The sequence below is a fragment of the Mustela lutreola genome, chromosome X (assembly GCF_030435805.1).
Source record: "Mustela lutreola isolate mMusLut2 chromosome X, mMusLut2.pri, whole genome shotgun sequence".
NCBI classification, from domain to species: Eukaryota; Metazoa; Chordata; class Mammalia; order Carnivora; family Mustelidae; genus Mustela; species Mustela lutreola.
The window spans coordinates 42,302,448-42,322,829 of record NC_081308.1 but is presented as its reverse complement, the minus strand read 5'-3'; the positions used below and the strand labels follow the sequence as shown (position 1 = coordinate 42,322,829).

At 42.0% G+C, this 20,382-nt stretch overlaps 1 protein-coding gene across 3 annotated transcripts; it reads left to right on the top strand.

The window, feature by feature from the left end:
* Positions 1–7,958: 7,958 nt before the first annotated feature.
* On the top strand, positions 7,959–19,874 carry ZNF630 (zinc finger protein 630). Of its 3 annotated transcripts, XM_059157952.1 has the most exons (6): positions 7,959–8,564; positions 9,835–9,868; positions 11,881–11,985; positions 17,014–17,140; positions 17,402–17,497; positions 17,691–19,874. In XM_059157952.1, exons 3-6 carry the CDS (start codon positions 11,971–11,973, stop codon positions 19,412–19,414), a joined length of 1,962 nt encoding a protein of 653 aa, XP_059013935.1. In that variant the 5' UTR covers positions 7,959–8,564; positions 9,835–9,868; positions 11,881–11,970; the 3' UTR covers positions 19,415–19,874. The 3 variants fall into 3 exon arrangements, with proteins under 3 accessions (XP_059013935.1, XP_059013934.1, XP_059013933.1); XM_059157951.1 differs by lacking the exon at positions 9,835–9,868; XM_059157950.1 differs by lacking the exons at positions 9,835–9,868; positions 11,881–11,985.
* The last annotated feature ends 508 nt before the right edge of the window (positions 19,875–20,382 follow it).

Genomic DNA, 20,382 nt, shown 5'->3' with positions numbered 1-20,382 from the left:
CAAATCTAAGAAATCCTTGCCTAACTTAATGTCATAAATTTTCCCCTATGGTTTCTTCTAGAAGTTTTACACTTTTAGGTTTTATTTATTTATAATTTTTAAATTATTTTTAAAAGATACTATTTGTTCATTTGACATAGAGAGAGAGAGAGAGAGCACAAGTGGGGGAGTGGGAGAGGGAGAAGCAGGCTCTCAGCTGAGCAGGGGTTCTGATGTGGGACTCGATCTCAGGACCCCGGGGATCAGGACCCAAGCTGAAGGCAGATGCTTAACCAACTGAGCCACCCAGGCTTTCAGGTTTTAAATGTAGGTCTATGTTCCATTTTGAGTCAATTTTTGAATATTTATATATCCGATTGTTCCAACACTGTTCTTTGAAAAGGATGGCCTTTCCTTACTGCATTATCTTTGCATCTTAAAAAAATTAGTTATAACCCACATATATGCGTGGGTTTGTCTAGAGTATCTATTTTGCTCCATTTGCTCCATTTATCTTTACGCCAATACCACCCAGTGTCAATTACTGCATATGTATAATAATTCTTGAGTCAGTGTTAAGTCCTCCAATTTTTTCTTTTTCTTTTTTTTTTAAGATTTTATTTATTCCTTTGACACAGAGAGAGAGATCACAAGTAGGCAGAGCAGCACGGAGAGCGAGGGGGAAACAGGCTCCCTGCCGAGCAGAGAGCCCGATGCGGGGCTCGATCCCAGGACCCTGGGATCATGACCTGAACCGAAGGCAGAGGCTTAACCCACTGAGCCACCCAGGCGCCCCAACTTTTTCTTTTTTAAGAGTTATTTTAGCTGGGTATGTGCTATGGCGAGTGCTGTGAAATGTGTAAGCCTGATGATTTATAGACCTGTACCCTTGGGGCAAATATGTTAATAAAAATAATTAATAAGAAAACTTTAGAGTCCATAGTCTCTGAAAAACAATTTGAGGGGTTTGAAGTGGCGGGGGTTGGTGGGAGGTTGGGGTACCAGGTGGTGGGTATTATAGAGGGCACGGATTGCATGGAGCACTGGGTGTGGTGAAAAAATAATGAATACTGTTATGCTGAAAATAAATAAATTAATAAAAAAAAGAAAAAAAAACAAAAAAGAAAACTTTAAATAAGAGCTGTTTTATTTATTCTTAGATACTTTGCATTTCTATATGAATTTTATTTATTTATTTATTTTCATTTAAATTCAGTTAGCCAACACATACTACATCATTAGTTTCAGATAAAGTGTTCAACAACTCAGCAGTTGCATATAACACTCAGTGCTCATCCCATCACATGCCCTCCTTAATGCCCGTCACCCAGTTACCCCATCCCCCCACACTCCTCCCCTCCAACAACCCTCAGTTTGTTTCCTAGAGTTAAGAGTCTCTCATGGTTTGTCTCCTTCTCTGACTTCTTCCCATTCAGTGTTCCCTCCCTTCCCCTGTGGTCCTCCATGCTATTCCTTATGTTCCACATATGAGTGAAACCACATGATAATTATCTGTCCCTGCTTGACTTATTTCACTTAGCATAATCCCCTCCAGTTCCATCCATGTCAGTGCAAATGGTGGGTATTCATCCTTTCTGATGGCTGAGTAATATTCCGTTGTGTATATATACCACATCTTCTTCATCCATTCATCTGTTGAAGGGCATCTTGGCTCCTTGCACAGTTTGGTTATTGTGGACATTGCTGCTATGAACATTGGGGTGCAGGTACCCCTTTGTTTCACTACATCTGTATCTTTGGGGTAAATAGCTAGTAGTGCAATTGCTATCTATTTTTTAAAAGATTTTATTTATTTGTGGGGCACCTAGGTGGCTCAGTAGTTAAGTGTCTGCCTTTGGCTCAGGTCATGATCCCAGGGTCCTGGGGTTGAGCCCCGAGTTGGGCTCCCTACTCAGTGGGAAGCCTGCTTCTCCCTCTCCCACACCCCCTGCTTGTGTTCCCCTCTCTCACTGTCTCTCTCTCTCTCTGTCAAACAAATTAAATTTTTAAAAAAGATTTCATTTATGTATTTGAGAGAGAGTGAAAGAGAGATCACAGAGAAAGAGGGAGAAGCAGACTTGCTTTTGTTGTAAATATTATTGTTTTTTAATTTTAAATACTTTTTATTTATATTTGATCTGTATTTTATTTTTTATTTTTTTAAAGATTTTATTTATTTATTTGACAGACAGAGATCACAGTAGGCAGAGAGAGAGAAGGAAGCAGGCTCCCCGCTGAGCAGAGAGCCCGATGTGGGGCTTGATACCCAGGACCCTGAGATCATGACCTGAGCTGAAGGCAGAGGCTTTAACCCACTGAGCCACCCAGGTGCCCCTATATTTGATCTGTATTTTAAATGATATTTGTTTTAAAATTCAATTTCTGATTGTTCATTGCTGGTATATAGGCATATTATTTGTTTTTGTGTACAGATCTTGTATCCTGCAAACGTGCTAAACTCACTTATTAGATCTAGTAGCTTTTTTTTCAAAGATTTTATTTTACTTTTTAAAAAACTTATTTATTTATTAGAGAGAGAGAAAGTGTGTGTGAGTGGGGAGAGGGAGGGGTAGAGGAGGAGGGAGAGAATCTCCATAGACTCCGTGCTGAATGCAAAGCCCAACGTGAGGCTCTGGGCTTAATGTCATAACCCTGAGATCATGACCTGAGCTGTAATCAAGAGTCAGATGCTTGACAGACTGAGCCACATAGGCACCCCTTAAGATTTTATTTTATTTTTTTTAAAAAGATTTTATTTATTTATCAGAGAGAGAGGGAGAGTGCGAGCACAGGCAGACAGAATGGCAGGCAGAGGCAGAATCAGGCTCCCTGCTGATCAAGGAGCCCGATGTGGGACTCGATCCCAGAAAGCTGGGATCATGACCTGAGCCGAAGGCAGCTGCTTAACCAACTGAGCCACCCAGGGGTCCCAAGATTTTATTTTTAAAATAATCTCTACACCCAGTGTGGGGCTTGAACTTACAACTCCAAGATCAAGAGTCGCATGCCCTACCAACCAAGCCAGCCAAGTGCCTCAAATCTAGTAGCCTTTTAATAAATGCTATTGGATTTTCTACAAAGATGGTCATGTCATCTCTAACATTGTCTTTTTTTTTTTTAACAATGAACTTGCTTTTAAACACAGATTTGTCATTTTAATGTGTTCTTCATTTAATACTTCCCCCTAAAATATGTATAAAAAAGTGAAAACAGAAGCCATCCCACAAAACCTTTTACTGAGTTTTCACTATCCTACTCACTATCAATAAACCATTAGAACAGTGGTTCTCAACCAGGTGTGATTTCACTCCCCAAAGGACATTTGGCAATGTCTGCAAAACTTTGTTTGTCACAACTGGGATGAGGGGGCTACTGACAACTAGTGGATAGAAGGTAAACGTTCTACGATGCACAAAATCACAAATGTGACAAAGAATTATGTAGCCCCAAATGTCAATAGTGTTGAGGTTGAGAAATTCTGCACTAGAAATCAGTACATATACAGATGTGATCCTCACGATAAATGTCTTTATGCAGACAGTACAATGTAGACAGATGTAGCAGGGCTCATCTAAATTTCATATAAATTTTATCCTTTCCTTGAATCCTGTAAAAATTGAATTTTCTCTTTTACTTGGTGAGGTGTCCCGTGGTTCTTCTGACGTGCAGTTTCCCTCATTGGAAAGGGTCAATGAACTTGACATTGTAGTACTATAAGATTTGTTTCTGGTTCTTTTAGGTTGATCAAGCTAGAACAAATTTGTGCTATGGAGTCAGATTCCCCATGGTGAGACATGTTTTTTGGGAAACTGGACTGGTCCAGAACCTGGAGAAATGGGAGTGGATGTGATGAGTTTCTAAGCTAAGCCTCTGAAGGATGGGCAGGGTAAGCTGAGTCAATGCCTCAATTCACAGTCATCCATGGCTGAAACACTCTCTGCGGGCAATGACCCTGCCCCTCCTTTCCTTGCAGCAAAAGCCCTATCAGCTCCTGGGGGGCTCAATGTCCACCTGATGGCTCAGCCCTGTGGTCTGAATCACCCAGGAGAACTGATATGTTAATAGGGCTGGGACTGTGTAACCTGGGTTCCTCTGGCAGTGGTCAAAGCCAGCTGGATCACCAAGTACAGTACCATTGAAGGGTGACACTAACATTCAGGCTCAGCACCTCATTCCAGATGGTTCTGTAAGGGCCTATTCAGCCAGAGCAGCCCCACCCAGGTTGAACTGCCATTTTGCTATAAAGCTTAAATTGACCTTGCCCCCCTGCTCCAGGGGAACTTATTTAAAAGCAAGTCTGGGAAACCAGTCCCATGTAACAAAGTCCAAATACAAAGGTGGGTCAGGCCAGGTGGAGGTATCAATCAGTGGGGGGCGCATACTGTCTCCTAGCTACCAAGGAGTATGGGCCCCGCCCTTTGGGCACATTTTGGGCGCCAATTCTGAACTAGGTGATAGCCTGGTTCAAATGTCTACTAGGGTAAATTGTAATTCAATTGGTCACCTAGCATCACTGTGGAGTTTCCTGTGTGTGTTACAATCTCATTGGCCACCTGTGTGTGGCCAGGCCCAACCACATGGCCTTTGCTCTATAAAAGTTAGTCTGGAAAGCAGGGAGGGGTAGTCCTTTCTGTAGGGGCGGCCCCAACCGGTTTGTTTGACGGTCGGTCTGATTCCTGATGCTTGGCGCGAAATAAAGCTTTGCTTGACCTTCGCTTTGTTCAGTCTCGCTCCTTTAATCACGGACCCATTATTGGGGTACCCAATTTTGGGGGACCCAACAGTTCCCATGGCTTCACTGGATCCCTTTCAGCCTACAGAGCTGCAAAGCAAAGTAGCTAAGGCCATCTGCCAAGAAACCTGGGAGACAGGGTCTTCCCCTGAGGCCTTTGGATCCACTGGTGCAGCTGGTATCTCCTGGTACCTGGCTACCTGGAGGCAGAGGTTTGGACAAAAAGACCTGCTGGGGCATATGTGGCATAGAGAGGGGACACTTCCTGCAGCTCCATTCCAAGGGTGTCAGGTATAGGTCCTTCCCTCCCACGCTGAGGATACCCTGGCTGCTCCTGGACTCTGACATGGTTTCTCTGTTTCCTTTAATCTCTCCCAAGCCCCTTTCAAGACCTCTTCAGGGGAAAGAAGGCATCAGTTCTCAGCTCCTGACCTTTTCCCTTGGGATTGTTTTCCCCAGATTTCACTTGACATGTGAATTTATCCTGGAGTGGGGCACGGTAGGGATTCAGTGGGACAGATGACAGGGCAGGGGCTCTCCAGAGGGAGGCTGGGGTAGCCGGATCCTTGATGTAGATTTCTTATTGATCCCCTTCACTTCTGCCTGTGAGTTGGGTGGGTGTTCCTGGCACAGGAGACCCTCCATCCCTGATTCACCGAGTTAGCTGTCCACTTTGTCTCTGGTTTTATCTGCTTATCTCTTTCTCTCTCTATGTCCTCTTCCTCTTATGGTCTCTCTCAGAGGCCTCTCTCCTTCCCCCACACTCTCCCTCTTTGGTTCTCCTCTCCTCTTTGCCTCTTGACTTAAGGTGTTGGCTGCCACATCTCTAGCTGATGTTCAAACCCTAATACAACCACAAAAAGCGCCAGTGTCACTGCCCTTAATCACCCGTTGCTGTCACATCCTGGGGGACCCTGACAGTGCTGACACCCTGTTGAGGTCACCAGTGCATCACCATCTCCCAGGCTTGAATGAAAAGGTTCACTGCAAACCACCCCTGAAGATGTGGCATTAACCTCCAGGGATGCAGCTAGGGGAAGATGAGGAACTCTCAGCACCATCTTTCCACTTCAGTACAAGACTCCTGAACTGGAAAGGGCCCATCTGCTCAGTCCTCCCTCTCCCCATGCTGTAGGTTATCGTAATGATGTTTCTTTTTTTTTTTTTTCTTTATTTATACCTACAAGCTTCTTGTTTTTGAAAAACAAGCCAACAAACAAACTTGAAAGTATATTTTGCATAATTAGCTAGACTTTATTTCAAGGACAACTTTAATTCATGTTGGTTAGGTAGAAAAACAATTTTCTGTAACATTTTATTTCCTACCATCGTAGCAATTCCTCTAGAGATGAGAACTGTATATTGGCTACCCTGGTGTACAAAACAAACTTTCTCTCTTTTTTTAAAAACTTAAATTAAATAAAATAGTGAAAAATTCTCAATTTCTGAGTCTTTAGACTGAACAGTCTAACAACGGGGAGCTCAGGTGAATCCTACCTCCTTGCAACACGTCACACCCAGGGAGTCCAGAAGGCAGGGACATTTGCAATCAGGGCTCGGAGACATTTACTGCAGAAAGGAACTGGAGCATGGAATCATGGCAAACACATCTCCTGGGGGCCAACAATTTCACCGTGAGCCTGAACATGAAATAATAATAATTATGAATCGATATCCCTCAGATACGAACTTTGGTCCTGGTCCTCCATAGAGGACCTCATATAGGTCTCATAGACACTCAGGTCTGCCCTTGTACCTGGTTCTCTGCTCAGTTTTCTCTCTACACAGCCTTCTATTAATGCTTTGGCCACTAATGCTCCACTGGTTGGGGGCATTTAACTTAGGTCAACTGTCAACTAGTTGTTCTATCATCAGTTTACTCTGTCATGAAAAGCAAACCTGAGTCTTTACTTCCATCAGTGCCTAATCTTATCTGTGAATGAAATCCAAGGCTCTTAACATTAGTTTTCCTTGTTGAGCTATATATTAAATCCAGATTGCACTTCTAGATGTTACCATCAATGCCCCTCTTTTCTGACCTTGACTCTCCCTGTCTATTAAATCTTTATTCATTAATGACCTTTAGCTTTAACCTTAAACCCAGGGCTCTGTTGAGTAGTCTTCCATCAATGTGTCTATGTTCTAGATCTTAAACCTGGGCTTCTGTTAACTTTTCCACCACCAGTGTGCGCCTATGACCATTACCTATGGTGTCTACTGAGATTTCCAACAGTTCCCTTTGTTCTGACCTTGAACCCAGGCCTTTGAAAAAATTCTGACATAAAAGCCTGGGCCCTTTATTGGTAACCATCTGGTCTGAATTCAAACCTGATCTACTGTCACTAGTCTTTCCCTATTAATACTTTGTGCCTTAATCAAGTCTTCCATCACCATTAACCCTCTAATTTGTTGTCTTACATGGGAAAAAGAACCAGATATGATTTGAGATGGGAAGATTATTATGGATTATCCAGATGAGTCCAATGTAATCACAAGGATCCTTTTGAGATGGAAGAGGAGGGTTAGATTCAAAGAACGTGTGAAGGTGGAAGCAGAGGTTAATGGAGACTTGAAGATGCTACACTTCCTATTTAGGTCACTATTTTACGTTCAGTGTCCTTCTAGTCTGACCTAGAAGTAAGATTTTTAAAAAAGATTTTATTTATTTATTAGAGAGAGAGAGAGAGAGAGAGAGCAGAGGGGGAGAGTGAGAGGGAGAAGCTGACTCTCTGCCAAGCTGAAAGCCCGGTGTGGGACTCGATCCCACAACCCTGAGATCGTGACCTGAGCTGAAGGCAGACTTTACTTGTTAGTTTTCTCCATCCATGAACCTTGATAGAGGTCTTGACTATTTCACCATCGGTACTCCTCTATTTTGTAGATCTAGAATGCGAGCCTTTGTTACATATTCAATCCCATTCTGGGCTGACCTCAACGCTAGTCTTTTGTTAAGTTTTCTAAAATCAATGCCCCTTAGGGTCTACATTAAACCTCTGCCCCTCTTACTTCTTTCGGCTTTGACATGGGTTGCCAAAGGCCACATCTGCCCACTTTAAGAGACCGGGGCAGAGAGTCCGGCCTGTGAGTGACAAGAGGGGCGGACCTTCTGTGTTCCAAGGAGCCAATAGAAGAGCAGGAGAGCCCTGAGGCGGGGCCTTGAGTGACCAACGGGTAGGGGACTCAGTTCCATTGAAGGCTGGAGGGCTCTGACGCGAGGCTGCCAGAGGCGTGCCGGGAGTGTGAAGGAGAGACTACACTATGTCCAAAGACTCTTCACTTTCACCAGAGGTTTTAGAAACGAGGCTTCTGCAGAGGAATCTCTCAGGCTGTGCTTCTACCTTCTGGCCTTACCAGTCCTCCGCTCCCCTCCCCAGATCCCGGTTCCCACCCAACACTCCGGACCCGCACGTCGCCCCGCCTTTGCTCAGGCCCGGCCTCTGCCGAGGACCGGGAACGCCCCTTCACCCTCCCGGAACAGTCCTCCACATCCGAGCCTCACACTGCATTCGATGCACTAATTCCGAATACGCAGCCTCGAAAATATCACGGGGACTCCCCGTCCCCTAAAACGCCTATCTCTTCTGGTTGGAATGGGAGCCTCCAGAAGCCGTGTGAGGCCCTGGCCGGCGACAGAGTTCCTGGCGTAGCCCGAATGACGCCATTTTTGTTACTGGCAGAGCTCGGCTGGGAGGCTGTTGCTGAGCCTGCGAAAGATAAGCTAATGCGTCATCTAGAGTTACCAAGGAGGGATGGAGGGGAAGGGGAATTTCGGGTGATGCTGAGCCTGCTTGTGGAAGCAGGGAGCCAAACTCGTCTTGAGAAGGAGTTTTGGGGTCCTGAGAGCAGAGCCAGGGTGAGGGACCCGGTTGAGTGATGCGGGTGTGTGGTCAGTGATGGGGACATGTGGAAGGACCAATGAAGGGGTTGTTTGGGCTGAATGATGTGGAGAGCAGTGATAGGGAAGGGAGTCTGTAGGACTGTGTGTGGGAAGTGAGTGATGGGGGGGTCTGTAGGTGAATGATGGGGTTTCTAGGAAGTGAGTGAAAGGGGTTTGTGGGGTGAGTGAGTGGGGTCTGGGTGAGTGATGGAGAGTTTTTCTGGTGAATGATGGGGGATCTGGGGTGGTCTTTATTAGGGTGAGTGATGAAGGTCCATGGGGTCAGGAGTGGGCAAATATAGGGTCAATGTTGGGATTCTGTGGGGTCCATGATGGCTCTTTGAGATCAATAATACATCCATGAATAAACAAAAATCCTTGCCCTTGTGGGGTCAACATTCCAATGGAGGAGTCAGACATTGAGGCTTTACTTTATTTCCCTGATGACTGCTTTTTCATATATGTATTGATCTCTTAGATCCTCTTTTGTGAGGCACCTGTTCAGATCTTTTGCTCATTTTCTTATTGGATGTCTGCCTTTTCTTTATTGATTTGTAGGACTTGTTTTCATATATTCTGGTAACTACTCCTTTAGCAGTGGTATGTGTTTTGCCAATATTTCCTTGATTTTTTGGCTTCTCTTTTCCTCATTGTGGCTTTGAATATTAAGGTTTTAAGTTAACCTTGAACTGTAAAGCCCAGTGTAAGTTTAGAGTTTTGCTATTCTCAAGTTAAAAAACAGACAATGTCCTCTGTAATTTAGGATGAGAATTAATTTTTTATGGCACTGGGAAATAGCGTGTTGCATCTCTGAAAACTTCGGTGCCATGACAGCCAGGGAGGAGTTCTCTGCCTTTTTTTTTTTTTTTTTAAGATTTTATTTATTTGACAGACAGAGATCACAAATAGGCAGAGCAGCAGGCAGAGAGAGAGGGGGAAGCAGGCTTCCTGCTGAACAGAGAGCCCAATGTGGGGCTTGATCCCAGGACCCTGGGATCACGACCTCAGCCGAAGGCAGAGGCTTAACACACTGAGCCACCCAGGCACCCCTAGTTCTCTGCTTTTTGTTTTCCCACCAGCTCACCCTCTAGTCACTGGCTGTGTGATCATGGATAAGTTACTGAAACTTTTAGGCGTCAGTTTCCTCACTGTGAAATGAGGATAATAGTAGGGTCTATCCTTTGAGGCTTGGATGAAATTAAGCGAGTTAATACCGGATTATTATCTATTCACCATGGTTTTGTAGCGCTTATCTTGTACGGATCGTCCATGAACTGAAGGTCAGTTCTATTCGTGTGATTCCCAAGAAAATATAATGAAAGAAATCAAATGCCAAGTAATAAGATTTTGTTGAGCTTTGAAGGGCCACAAACCATTGCGATTATCTTAGGGGTCAGATGTTTGTTGCTATTAAACTATTGGGAGTGTGATCTTGTGGACTGCCTTGTCTTCATTCTGCAGCTGTATTTCCATACTATTAACTTTATTTCCATATTACTACTAAGCTCATTTCTTTGGAAATTTTTTTTCACGATTTTATTTATTTGTCAGAGAGAGAGAGAGAGAGAGAGCGAGAGAGCATGCACAGGCAGACAGAATGGCAGGCAGGAGCAGAGGGAGAAGCAGGCTCCCTGCCGAGCAAGGAGCCAGATGTGGGACTTGATCTCAGGACGCTGGGATCATGACCTAGCCGAAGGCAGGTCTCTTAACCAACTGAGCCACCCAGGCGTCCCTCTATGGAAATTTTTAAACATTCAGAAAAATAAGAGGGAATTCTATAATAACCTCCCATTATGCCCATCACCCAGTCACATCAGTCATGTCCTGATGGCCACTGTTGTTTCACCTAGACCAGGGTATGGAAAACCAGAGACAGTGGGCCGTATCTGGCTCTCTGCTCTTTTCATGCAGCGGTAAACCAAGAATAGTTTTCACATTTTTTAATGTTTGGAAAAAAATCAGACTATATTGTGACATATGAAAATGATATAAAATTCAAATTATAGTGCTCATAAGTGAGGTTTTTAAAGAGTATACTTAAAAAAATTTTTTTAGAGCAAGACAGTGCCATGAGGGGAGGGGCATAGGGAGAGGAAGAGAGAGAGAGAGAGACTCTCAAGCAGGCTTCAGGCTCAGTGTGAAGCCCAATGCAGGGCTTGATCTCACTACCCTGAGATCATGACCAAAGCTAAAAATCAGGAGTCAGACTGATTTTAACTGACTGAGCCCCCCAGGTGCTCCATAAATGAGGTTTTACTGGAACACAGTCAATAAACAGAATTGGCTTATATATTGTCTCTGGCCGCTTTCAACTGCTGAATAGTTAGTTGCAACAGAGACCATATGCTTCACAAATCTGAAATATTCACTATCTGTCTCTGTATGGAGAAAATTTGCCAACCTGTAATCTAGACCACCCATTTATTTCTCCCTCCTAGGTTGTTTTCTCCTTGTTATTGGTAACATAAAATGCACATTTAAAAAAAAGATTTGACAGAGACAGAGAGAGAGAGAGCCAGAGAGAGAGAGCGCGAGCGTGTGCGCACACAAGCAGGGGGAAGGGCAGGCAGAGGGAGAATCAGACTCCCCGCTGAGCAGGGAACCTGATATGGGACTTCATCCGGGGACCGTGGGATCATGACCTGAGCTGAAGGCAGATACTTAACTGACTGAGCCACCCAGGTGCTCCTAAAATGCACAAATATTAAGTGTATAGCCAAATGAATCTTTACATATGTAGTCCTTATTATTTTGAAACAAATCCCAGATATATCATTTCATAATAAAGACTTCATCATGTACCTGTGAAAGATAAGGTCTTAAAGGTCAATACTGTTATTCAAGGTAAAATAATTAACAATAATAACTTCAGATCATCATTGGTTAAAATTTTGTAATATCCTTAAATATCTAGTCAGGGCTCAAACTTTAATGATTATCTCAAAGATTTTTTTGTGTATTCAAATTAAGATCCAGACAACTTCCGCACTTTACATGTGGTTGCTGTGTCTTTTGAGTCTCTTTAATTGTCTCTAGTGTTACTTTAAATGGTCACCTGCTTTTCCATTTCTTGGAGGTTCCACAAATTATTTTCTCAGTCCTCAGTGACTGGGAATTTGGTTATTTTCAAAACTGTGGTGTTCTTGACAAAGTTGTGATGAAAGTTCTTTCAGTTAAATCTCTGCATGCATCCATGATTATTACTTTAGAAAAAGTTCTAGAAATGGAAATGCTGGTCAGATGATAAACACAAATTATCAATGAATTAATAAGCAACACATGTTACATTCAGCCATCAAAGAGTGGTTAAACCCAGCTTGGTCTCTGAAGACGCTTCTGTACCCCACCGCACCCCCAATTGCTCTCCGAAGAGAAACAGAAAATGACTGAGTCCCAGGTAAGTTGTTTGTTTCCTGCTTGTTTTTTCCACAGTAAAATGAGAAAGGACAATACTTTGAAAAGAAGAATTAGAGAAATTTAGACAGAATAGAAGATCAAGATGCAGGTGAAGTTGCTGTTAAGATACATAGATTATCTGGCCTTACTTCGTATAAACTGAGCTAAACATTTTACCTTCAAGCTTCCTAGCAGCCACAGTGAAAATGGCAAACAGGATATGTTAGATGGCTTGTATTTGCCATCAAGAGAAATCAGTTCATCAGTCCAGCTCTTCAGCAAGTCACAATTTCTGAGACTTTAGCCTAAAAAATTTTATTGTTGAGTTTTCCTAAAGGTCAGTGGTTTTCTGCTCAGTGTGGTATCATCAGTAGTTGTTTCAAAGAGGCGCTTTTTAGTTAAAATTTTCTGGCAGAGGCTTGGAGGGTGGATGGTTTCCTGGTTTTCTATGGCTCCTTTGCTGTCATCACATAGTTTGTGGGATCATTCCCCAACACAAGGCCAGTTCCTTCTCTCCTCTTCCATTTTATGTCTTTTTTAAAAATAGTTTTTTATTTTTTTATTTTTATTTTTTTAAGATTTTATTTATTTATTTGACAGACAGAGATCACAAGTAGACAGAGAGGCATGGGGGGGGGGGCGGGAAGCAGGCTCCCTGCTGAGCAGAGAGCCCGACGCAGGGCTTGGTCCTAGGACCCTGAGATCATGACCGGAGCCAAAGGCAGAGGCTTTAATCCGCCGAGCCACCCAGGTGCCCCCAAATAGTTTTTTCTTTTTTAAAAGATTTTATTTATTTATTTGACAGGCAGAGATCACAAGTAGGTGGAGAGGCAGGCAGGCAGAGAGAGAGGAGGAAGCAGGCTCCCCGCTGAGCAGAGAGCCCAACGCAGGGCTCGATCCCAGGACCCTGGGATCACGACCTGAGCCGAAGGCAGAGGCTTTAACCCACTGAGCCACCCAGGAGCCCCAAGTTTTTTAAAAAAGATTTTTACCCATCCATTTGAGAGAGAGAGAGAGAGAATACGAGTGGGGGAGAGGGGCAGAGGGAGAGGGAGAAGCAGACTGCCCATAGAGCAGGGAGTCAGATGCAGGGGTCAATCCCAGGACCCTGGAATCACCACTGGAGCTGAAACCAGACGCCTAACTGACTGAGCCATCTAAGTGTCCCCATTTTATGTCTTTTTATCCCTTCTTTGCAAGGGCAATGTATATATGGTACAAAAAATGTAAGTAATATTGCAAAGTAAAAATTAGAAAGAAAGGGAAATATCTCTTTAATGTAACTTCTGCCCTTCCCTGGCATAACTAGTGTTGTGTAGCTTGGGGATGATCCTTCCAGATACATATAACCCCTGTGTGTATAGATACATCTGCATGAATGTGTGTGAGTGATTTTATTATTTTCATGTATTTTTCTTTACCACACCCACTATATCTTCTGTAATTTTTAAAAAATGTATTGATAAAACATTACCAATAAATATAGTTTTTGTACATTTTATTATGGAAAATTTCAATTTTGAACATACACAGAAATAGATTTTTGTGAACCACTTGTCCTTTCCTCCCAGCTGCAAATATTATCAACTGGTGGCCAATCTTGTTTTATCTATGGTCAATCTTCATCCACTCCTGTCATCCTCCTCCTCATCATTATCATCAAGCCAGTCCTTTATTAATATTTTTGTTGAGGATTTTTACTACTCTGTTCATGAGACATATTGGCTTGTAATTTTTCTTGTATTTCTGTTTATGTTTTGCCATCACAGTTAGGTTGGCTTTATTTAACAAGTTGGGAAGTATTCTCTGAAAGAGTTTGGGTAAGATTACTATTATTTCCTTCTTAAATATTTCGAAGAGTTCTCCAGTGAAGTCATCAGGGTGTGGAGTTTTCTTTGTGGATAGGTTTTTGACTATGAATTTGACTTATTGAAAAAATATGGTACCATTCATATTTTCTATTTCCTTGTACATTGGGTTTGTTAAGCTGTGATTTTCAAATAATTTGTCCAGTTTGCCTAAGTCTAAGTCAGGAGTCAGAAAACTTTTCCTGTAGAGGGCCAGATAGAAATATTTAGGTCTGTCAGCCATATGGTCTCTGTTGCAACGACTCAGCTCTCTTTTTGTAGGTTGAAAGCAGCTGTGGACAATATGCAAACCAATGAGTGTGGCTGCGATCCAGTGAAATTTTATTTATGGACACTGGAAGTTGAATTTCATATAATTTTTACATGCCACAAAATATTCTCCTTTGGTTTTTTTCTTCAACCATTTAAAAGTGTAAAAACCATTCTTAGCTCATGGGCCAGATTTAGCCTGCATGCCATAATCTGCTGTCCTATGATCTGCATTGTCAAATTTCTTGTCATAAAATTGTTCATAGCATCCTTTTATTATTCTTTTTTTTAAGATTTTATTTATTTATTTGACAGACAGAGATCACAAGCAGGCAGAGAGGCAGGCAGAGAGAGAGAGGAGAAAGCAGGCTCCCCACTGAGCAGAGAGCCCGATGCGGGGCTCGGTCCCAGGACCCTGAGATCACGACCTGAGCCAAAGGCAGCAGCTTAATCCACTGAGCCACCCAGGTGCCCCTTATTATTCCTTTAATGTTTGTAGGATACCAGCCCCTTGTTGATGGGCTCTTTTATTTTATTTATTTTTAATTTAATTAAAAAGATTTTATTTATTTGAGAGAGAGACTGAATACACAGAGTGAGAGTGAGAGGGAGAAGCAGACTCCCAGCTGAGCAGAGAGCCTGATATGGGATTTGATCCCAGGACCCTGGGATCATAACCTGAGCTGAAGGCAGATGCTTAACTGACTGAGCCACACAGGTGCCCTGCTTATTGCTTTCTAGAATCTTTTTTATGAGTGATAGGAATTTTGAAGTACACATTAAAACTTCTTTTTTTTTTTTTTTTTTTTTTTTTTTTTGGCTATGTGTTGATTTGTCACTCAGCCTTATTGGCTGTCTCGTCTCACTAGATTATGAGATGCTTGAGGGAAGATATTTTTTCCAGGTTTCTTTTTGGCTCAATCCCCAGTTCCAAGAACAATCCCTGGTATTCAGTGGGGTCTCAGTAACAGCTTTCTGCATAGATGAAATTTTTTTCACTTAACGGTGTATCTTAGAGATTGTTGCATATCACTCCTTGTTGCTTTTTATGGTTGTGGTATTCCCTTATGAATTATTGAAGCATAATTCATCCAATCCTCATGAGGTTGTCCTCATCATTTTGCTGTTATAAACAGTACTGTAGTTTTTTAAAAAAAAGATTTTATTTATTTATGTGACTGAGAGGGAGAGAGATAGTGAGAAAGGGAACACAAGGAGGGGGAGTGGGAGGGGGAGAAGCAGGCTTCCCGCTGAGTGGGGAGCCTGATGCAGGACTCAATTCCAGGACCCTGGGATCATGACCTGAGCTAACGGCAGACGCTTAACCACTGAGCCACACAGGCACCCAACAGTACCATAGTGAAATAACTTCACACGTGATGTTTTGTTCACATATCTGAGTATATATGTTAAGTAATTTCTAGAAATGGAATTGCTGGTCAGATAATGTGCACATTTAAAATTTTGATGGCCATTATCAAATTAATTGCCCTCAAAATATTTTGTACCAGTGTATACACACAATTTGAGTGTGCTCTTTTTTGGTATCTTTACCAACTTAGTGACTTAGCAAACTCTAATCTTTGATAATATGTAAGAAAAGCATGATGTTTTGTTTTGGTTTAATTTGCCTTTCTCTTCATGTAAATGAATTTGAACATCTTTTTCCATGTTTAGAAGCCATTTGCATTTCCTTCTCTGTGAATTGATGGTCATGTCCTCTGATTATTTTTTTTTAAAGTGAAGTTGTTGGTCGTTTTCTTTGTGCTTTGTAGGAGCTCTATAAGTTGAGGAAATTATCTCTTTGTCCATCTTATGTGTTGTGCTTTGAGTTTGTTTATGATATATTTTGCTGTGCAATACAGAAACTAGTCAGATTTATCACTGTTTTCCTTTGTGGCATCTGGGTTTTGTAGCATGCCTAGTTAGAAGATTTTTCTCCACTTTAAACTTATTTTAAAAATCTCTCCTGTCTGGGGTGCCTGGGTGGCTCAGTGGGTTAAGCCACTGCCTTCGGCTCAGGTCATGGTCTCAGAGTCCTGGGATCGAGCCCCGCATCAGGCTCTCTGCTCGGCAGGGAGGCTGCTTCCTCCTCTCTCTGTGCCTGCCTCTCTGCCTGCTTGTCATCTCTCTCTGTCAAATAAATAAATAAAATCTTTTTTCTTTTTTTAAAGATTTTATTTATTTATTTGACAGAGAGAGATCACAAGTAAGCAGAGAGGCAGGCAGAGAGAGAGGAAGGGAAGCAGGCTTCCTGCTGAGCAGAGAGCCCGATGCGGGACTCGATCCCAGCACCCTGAGATCATGACCTGAGCCGAAGGCAGCGGCTTAACCCACTGAGCCACCCAGGCGCCCAATAAATAAAATCTTTTAAAAAATTAAAAAAAAAATCTCTCCTGTCTTTCTTTATTTTATGGCTTCTCTTTTTCTTTGTTTAAGTTTTTGTTGTATCTCAAATCTATTTTTGTGTATGGTGCGAAATAGGGAGTCTGTCTTTACATTTTTTTCTGATAGCTACCCAGTTTTGAATAATCTGTCTTTTTTGCAGTTATTTATTTATTTATATATTTTTATATTATTTTATTTTATTTTTAAGTAACCTCTACTCCTCACATGGGGCTCAAATTCACAAACCCGAGATTAGGAGTCATTTGTTCCACCGACTGAGCCAGCCAGGCGCCCCTGCACTTATTTAAAATACTCCTTTCTTATATATTAAATGTCCCATTTTTATTTATATCTAGCTTTAGACTATCTGTTCTGTTCCACTAACTATTCTTGGCAATGGCAGAATTTTACAAAGTTTTTCTCCTTAAGTAGGCTGCACAAAAATGCTAAGTAAGTATCCTACAGGTATTGCTATGGTAAAAATGATCAGAATGAGCAGATTGTACAGGAATGTGCTGTCATAGGAACCAGTGACATATGAAGATGTGGCCGTGGACTTCACCCAGGAAGAGTGGCAGCACCTGGATGCTGCTCAGAAGACCCTACACAGAGATGTGATGCTGGAGATCTATGGCCACCTGGTCTCTGTGGGTAAGGGCATATTCTCCATGGAACAATGAATCGAATCCTCTTCATCCTTCAGAGCTGCCAAGACCATGACCTTTATGGTTTTCCATGAATAAAGTCTTTTCTTTTATAGCTTGCGCTTTCCATTCATATTTTTGTTATATCTGAAATTTATATTTGTGAGTTAAGGATCCATCTTTTCTTGGGAGGCCCCTGAGACTGCTTCTTCTCCTCATGGATTTCTGAGCTGCCAAGGCCAAGACAATTATACTTTTCCCTTAACAGGGTGTTCAAGTATAAAACCAGGTGTAATCTTCAAGTTGGAACATGAAGAGGACCCGTGGATCATAAAGAGTGAATTGTCAACGTGGATCCACTCAGGTGAGTGAGAATTGTGTAGATGGCTGGGAGGACATTTTCTTCTTCTCTGACATCAGTGGCCTCCTCTCTTTCTTAAAATTTATTAGGCCTTTTTTACAGCATCCATCTTACATTAGCACCTTCCTAACACTTCTGTTTGCTGCTGTTTTCTTTTTGGTTCCTATTTTATTTTATATTTTTCTTCCTCTTTCAGACAGGGAGAAAAGCCTTGACTCTTCCCAGCAGATCATTTCAGAAGAACATTCATTTCAAAAGGAGATATTGGAGAAAACCCCCAAAGATAATTCATTGTACTCTCTCTTAAAAGCCTGGCCTACTGAGGGTCAGATAGGTAGGTATCAAGGAAACCAAGACAAGGTTTTGAAGCAGGTCACAGTCCTTAGCTATGAAACATTGGCCAAGGAGAAAACCCCCAAATATAATACATTTGGGAAAATATTTGGTGGGTGCATAGACCTTGGCCCTTCAAGTATAAAACTCCATGATTTTGATTCATGTGAAAAGGGCTTGAAATCTAATTTAGACTCACTGACATGCAATAGGAGCTATGCAAGAAAGAACCCCATTGAGATATTTGGATGTGGGACACCACTTAGCTATAGTGATTCCTGTACTGTGCCTGAGAAAATTTATACTGACATGAAACCCCATGGACATAGTCGATGTGAAAAAGGTCTTAATCATGAACAAGTCCATATTCGGTATAAGAAAGATCAAGCTGGTAGGAAACCCAATGTTTGTAGTGAGTGTGGGAAAGGGTTTATTAAGAAGTCACAGCTTACTATACATCAAAGAATTCATACTGGAGAGAAACCGTATGTATGTGGAGACTGTGGAAAGGCCTTCAGTGAGAAATCACACCTCATTGTGCATCAGAGGATTCATACTGGGGAGAAACCTTATAAATGTACTGAGTGTGGAAGGGCCTTCTCCCAGAAGTCACCCTTCATCGTTCATCAGAGAGTCCATACTGGAGAGAAACCCTATGAATGTCTTGAGTGTCAAAAAGCCTTCTCTCAGAAGTCACATCTCATTATACATCAGCGAGTTCATACTAGAGAGAAGCCATTTGAATGCAGTAAATGTGGGAAAGCCTTTGGTGAAAAGTCTCACCTTTTTACACACCAGACAACTCATACTGGAGAGAGACCCTATAAATGTATTGAATGTGGGAAAACTTTCCCTCGGAAAACACAACTCCTCATCCATCGGAGAACACATACTGGAGAGAAACCCTATACGTGCAGTGAATGTGGAAAAACCTTTTGCCAGCAGTCCCACCTCATAGGGCATCTAAGAATTCATACAGGAGAGAAACCTTATATATGTACTGACTGCGGAAAAGCGTTTTCCCAAAAGTCACACCTTACTGGACATCAAAGGCTTCATACTGGTGAGAAACCTTATATATGTAAAGAATGTGGAAAAGCCTTCTCTCAGAAGTCCCCTCTTATTATACACCAGAGAATTCATACGGGGGAGAAACCTTATGAGTGTAATGACTGTGGTAAAACCTTCTCCCAGAAATCACCCCTCATTATTCATCAGAGAATCCATACAGGGGAGAAACCCTATGGATGTCCTGAGTGTGGAAGGGCCTTTTCCCTGAAGTCACATCTCATTATACATCAGAGAGCTCATGCTGGAGCAAAACCATATGAGTGTAGTGAATGTGGAAAGGTCTTCTGTGAGAAGTCTCCACTAGTTGTGCATCAGAAAACTCATACTAGGGAAAAAAACTCTAAATCTGCTGAATATGGGATGGCTTTTCCCCGGAAATCACAGATGATCACGTATCAGAGAACACACACAGGGGAGAAACCGTCAAAATGCAGTGACTGTGGGAAGGTGTTCTGCCAGCATACACATCTTGCTGGACATCAGAATCCACATAGGAGAGAAACGTGTACGTACTGATTGTGGGAAGGTCTTCCCAGAAGTCAGATCTCACTGTGCATGAAAAAAACTCACACTGAGCAGAAATCTATGGATGTGTTGGACAGGAAGAAAATGTGGTACCTCCTTTACTGTAGAATAGCCTCATATGCTGCTAACTATTTCTTTTTTTCTGTAAGGATTTTGTATTTATTTATTTGAGGGGGTGGGGAGGAGGAGTGGGAGAAGGACAAGCAGACTCTGTGTTGAGCTTGGAGCCCATCGCGAGGCTTGATCTCAGGACCCTGAGGTCGCTACCTGGGCTGAAATTGACTGAGCCACCCAACCACCCAATTCTGAAGTATTTCTGATTACCTCTCCGCCGAATGATCTTGTCAGGCTCTCAGAATATTTTCAATACCGTAAATTTGGAATGCATTTGTTCACCCTCAAAGTATCCTATCCCCCCCTCACAGAATAAATGTGTCTGGAACAATTATCATTGTTTTGGTGTTATTTGGTCCTTGAAGGTATTGTAGAACTCTCCTTGAATTTGTTTGGGGATGGTGCATTTTTTGAAAGCGATCTTTCTGTATTTCGTTCACCATATTTTCTCTCTTTAGATTACACATATATTTATGTTGATATACCTATCGATATATAGATATAGATATATGAATCCCTGTAGTTTTCATAAAAATAATCCATTTCCTGAAGGTTCTTAATATATTTGTGAAATTTTGAAAAAATATATTTGTGAAATTTTGAGCAAAGTGATCTCATATGATTAATTTGATTTTCCTCTAAATATGGAGTTATTTCTCCACTACCATTTCTTATAGAGTGTATTTGTGATTTTTCCCCCTCAGTTAGGTAAACTAATACTTATGTTTTGTTTATTTTATGTCCCCCCCAAGACCAATTCTTGCATTTATATAATTTCTCTATTTTCCAATTCATTCATTGGTACTTTTTATTTCATTAAAGTCCTTCCATTTTCTTTTCTATTT

Bases quoted from the DNA above. Each gene is read 5' to 3' on its own strand.
- ZNF630 (XM_059157950.1), top strand. From the start codon at position 8,364: ATGACGCCATTTTTGTTACTGGCAGAGCTCGGCTGGGAGGCTGTTGCT. The intron at 8,565-17,013 runs GTGAGGGACCCG...GTGCTGTCATAG, and splicing joins GTCCTGAGAGCAGAGCCAGG to GAACCAGTGACATATGAAGA. The intron at 17,141-17,401 runs GTAAGGGCATAT...TTCCCTTAACAG, and splicing joins TGGCCACCTGGTCTCTGTGG to GGTGTTCAAGTATAAAACCA.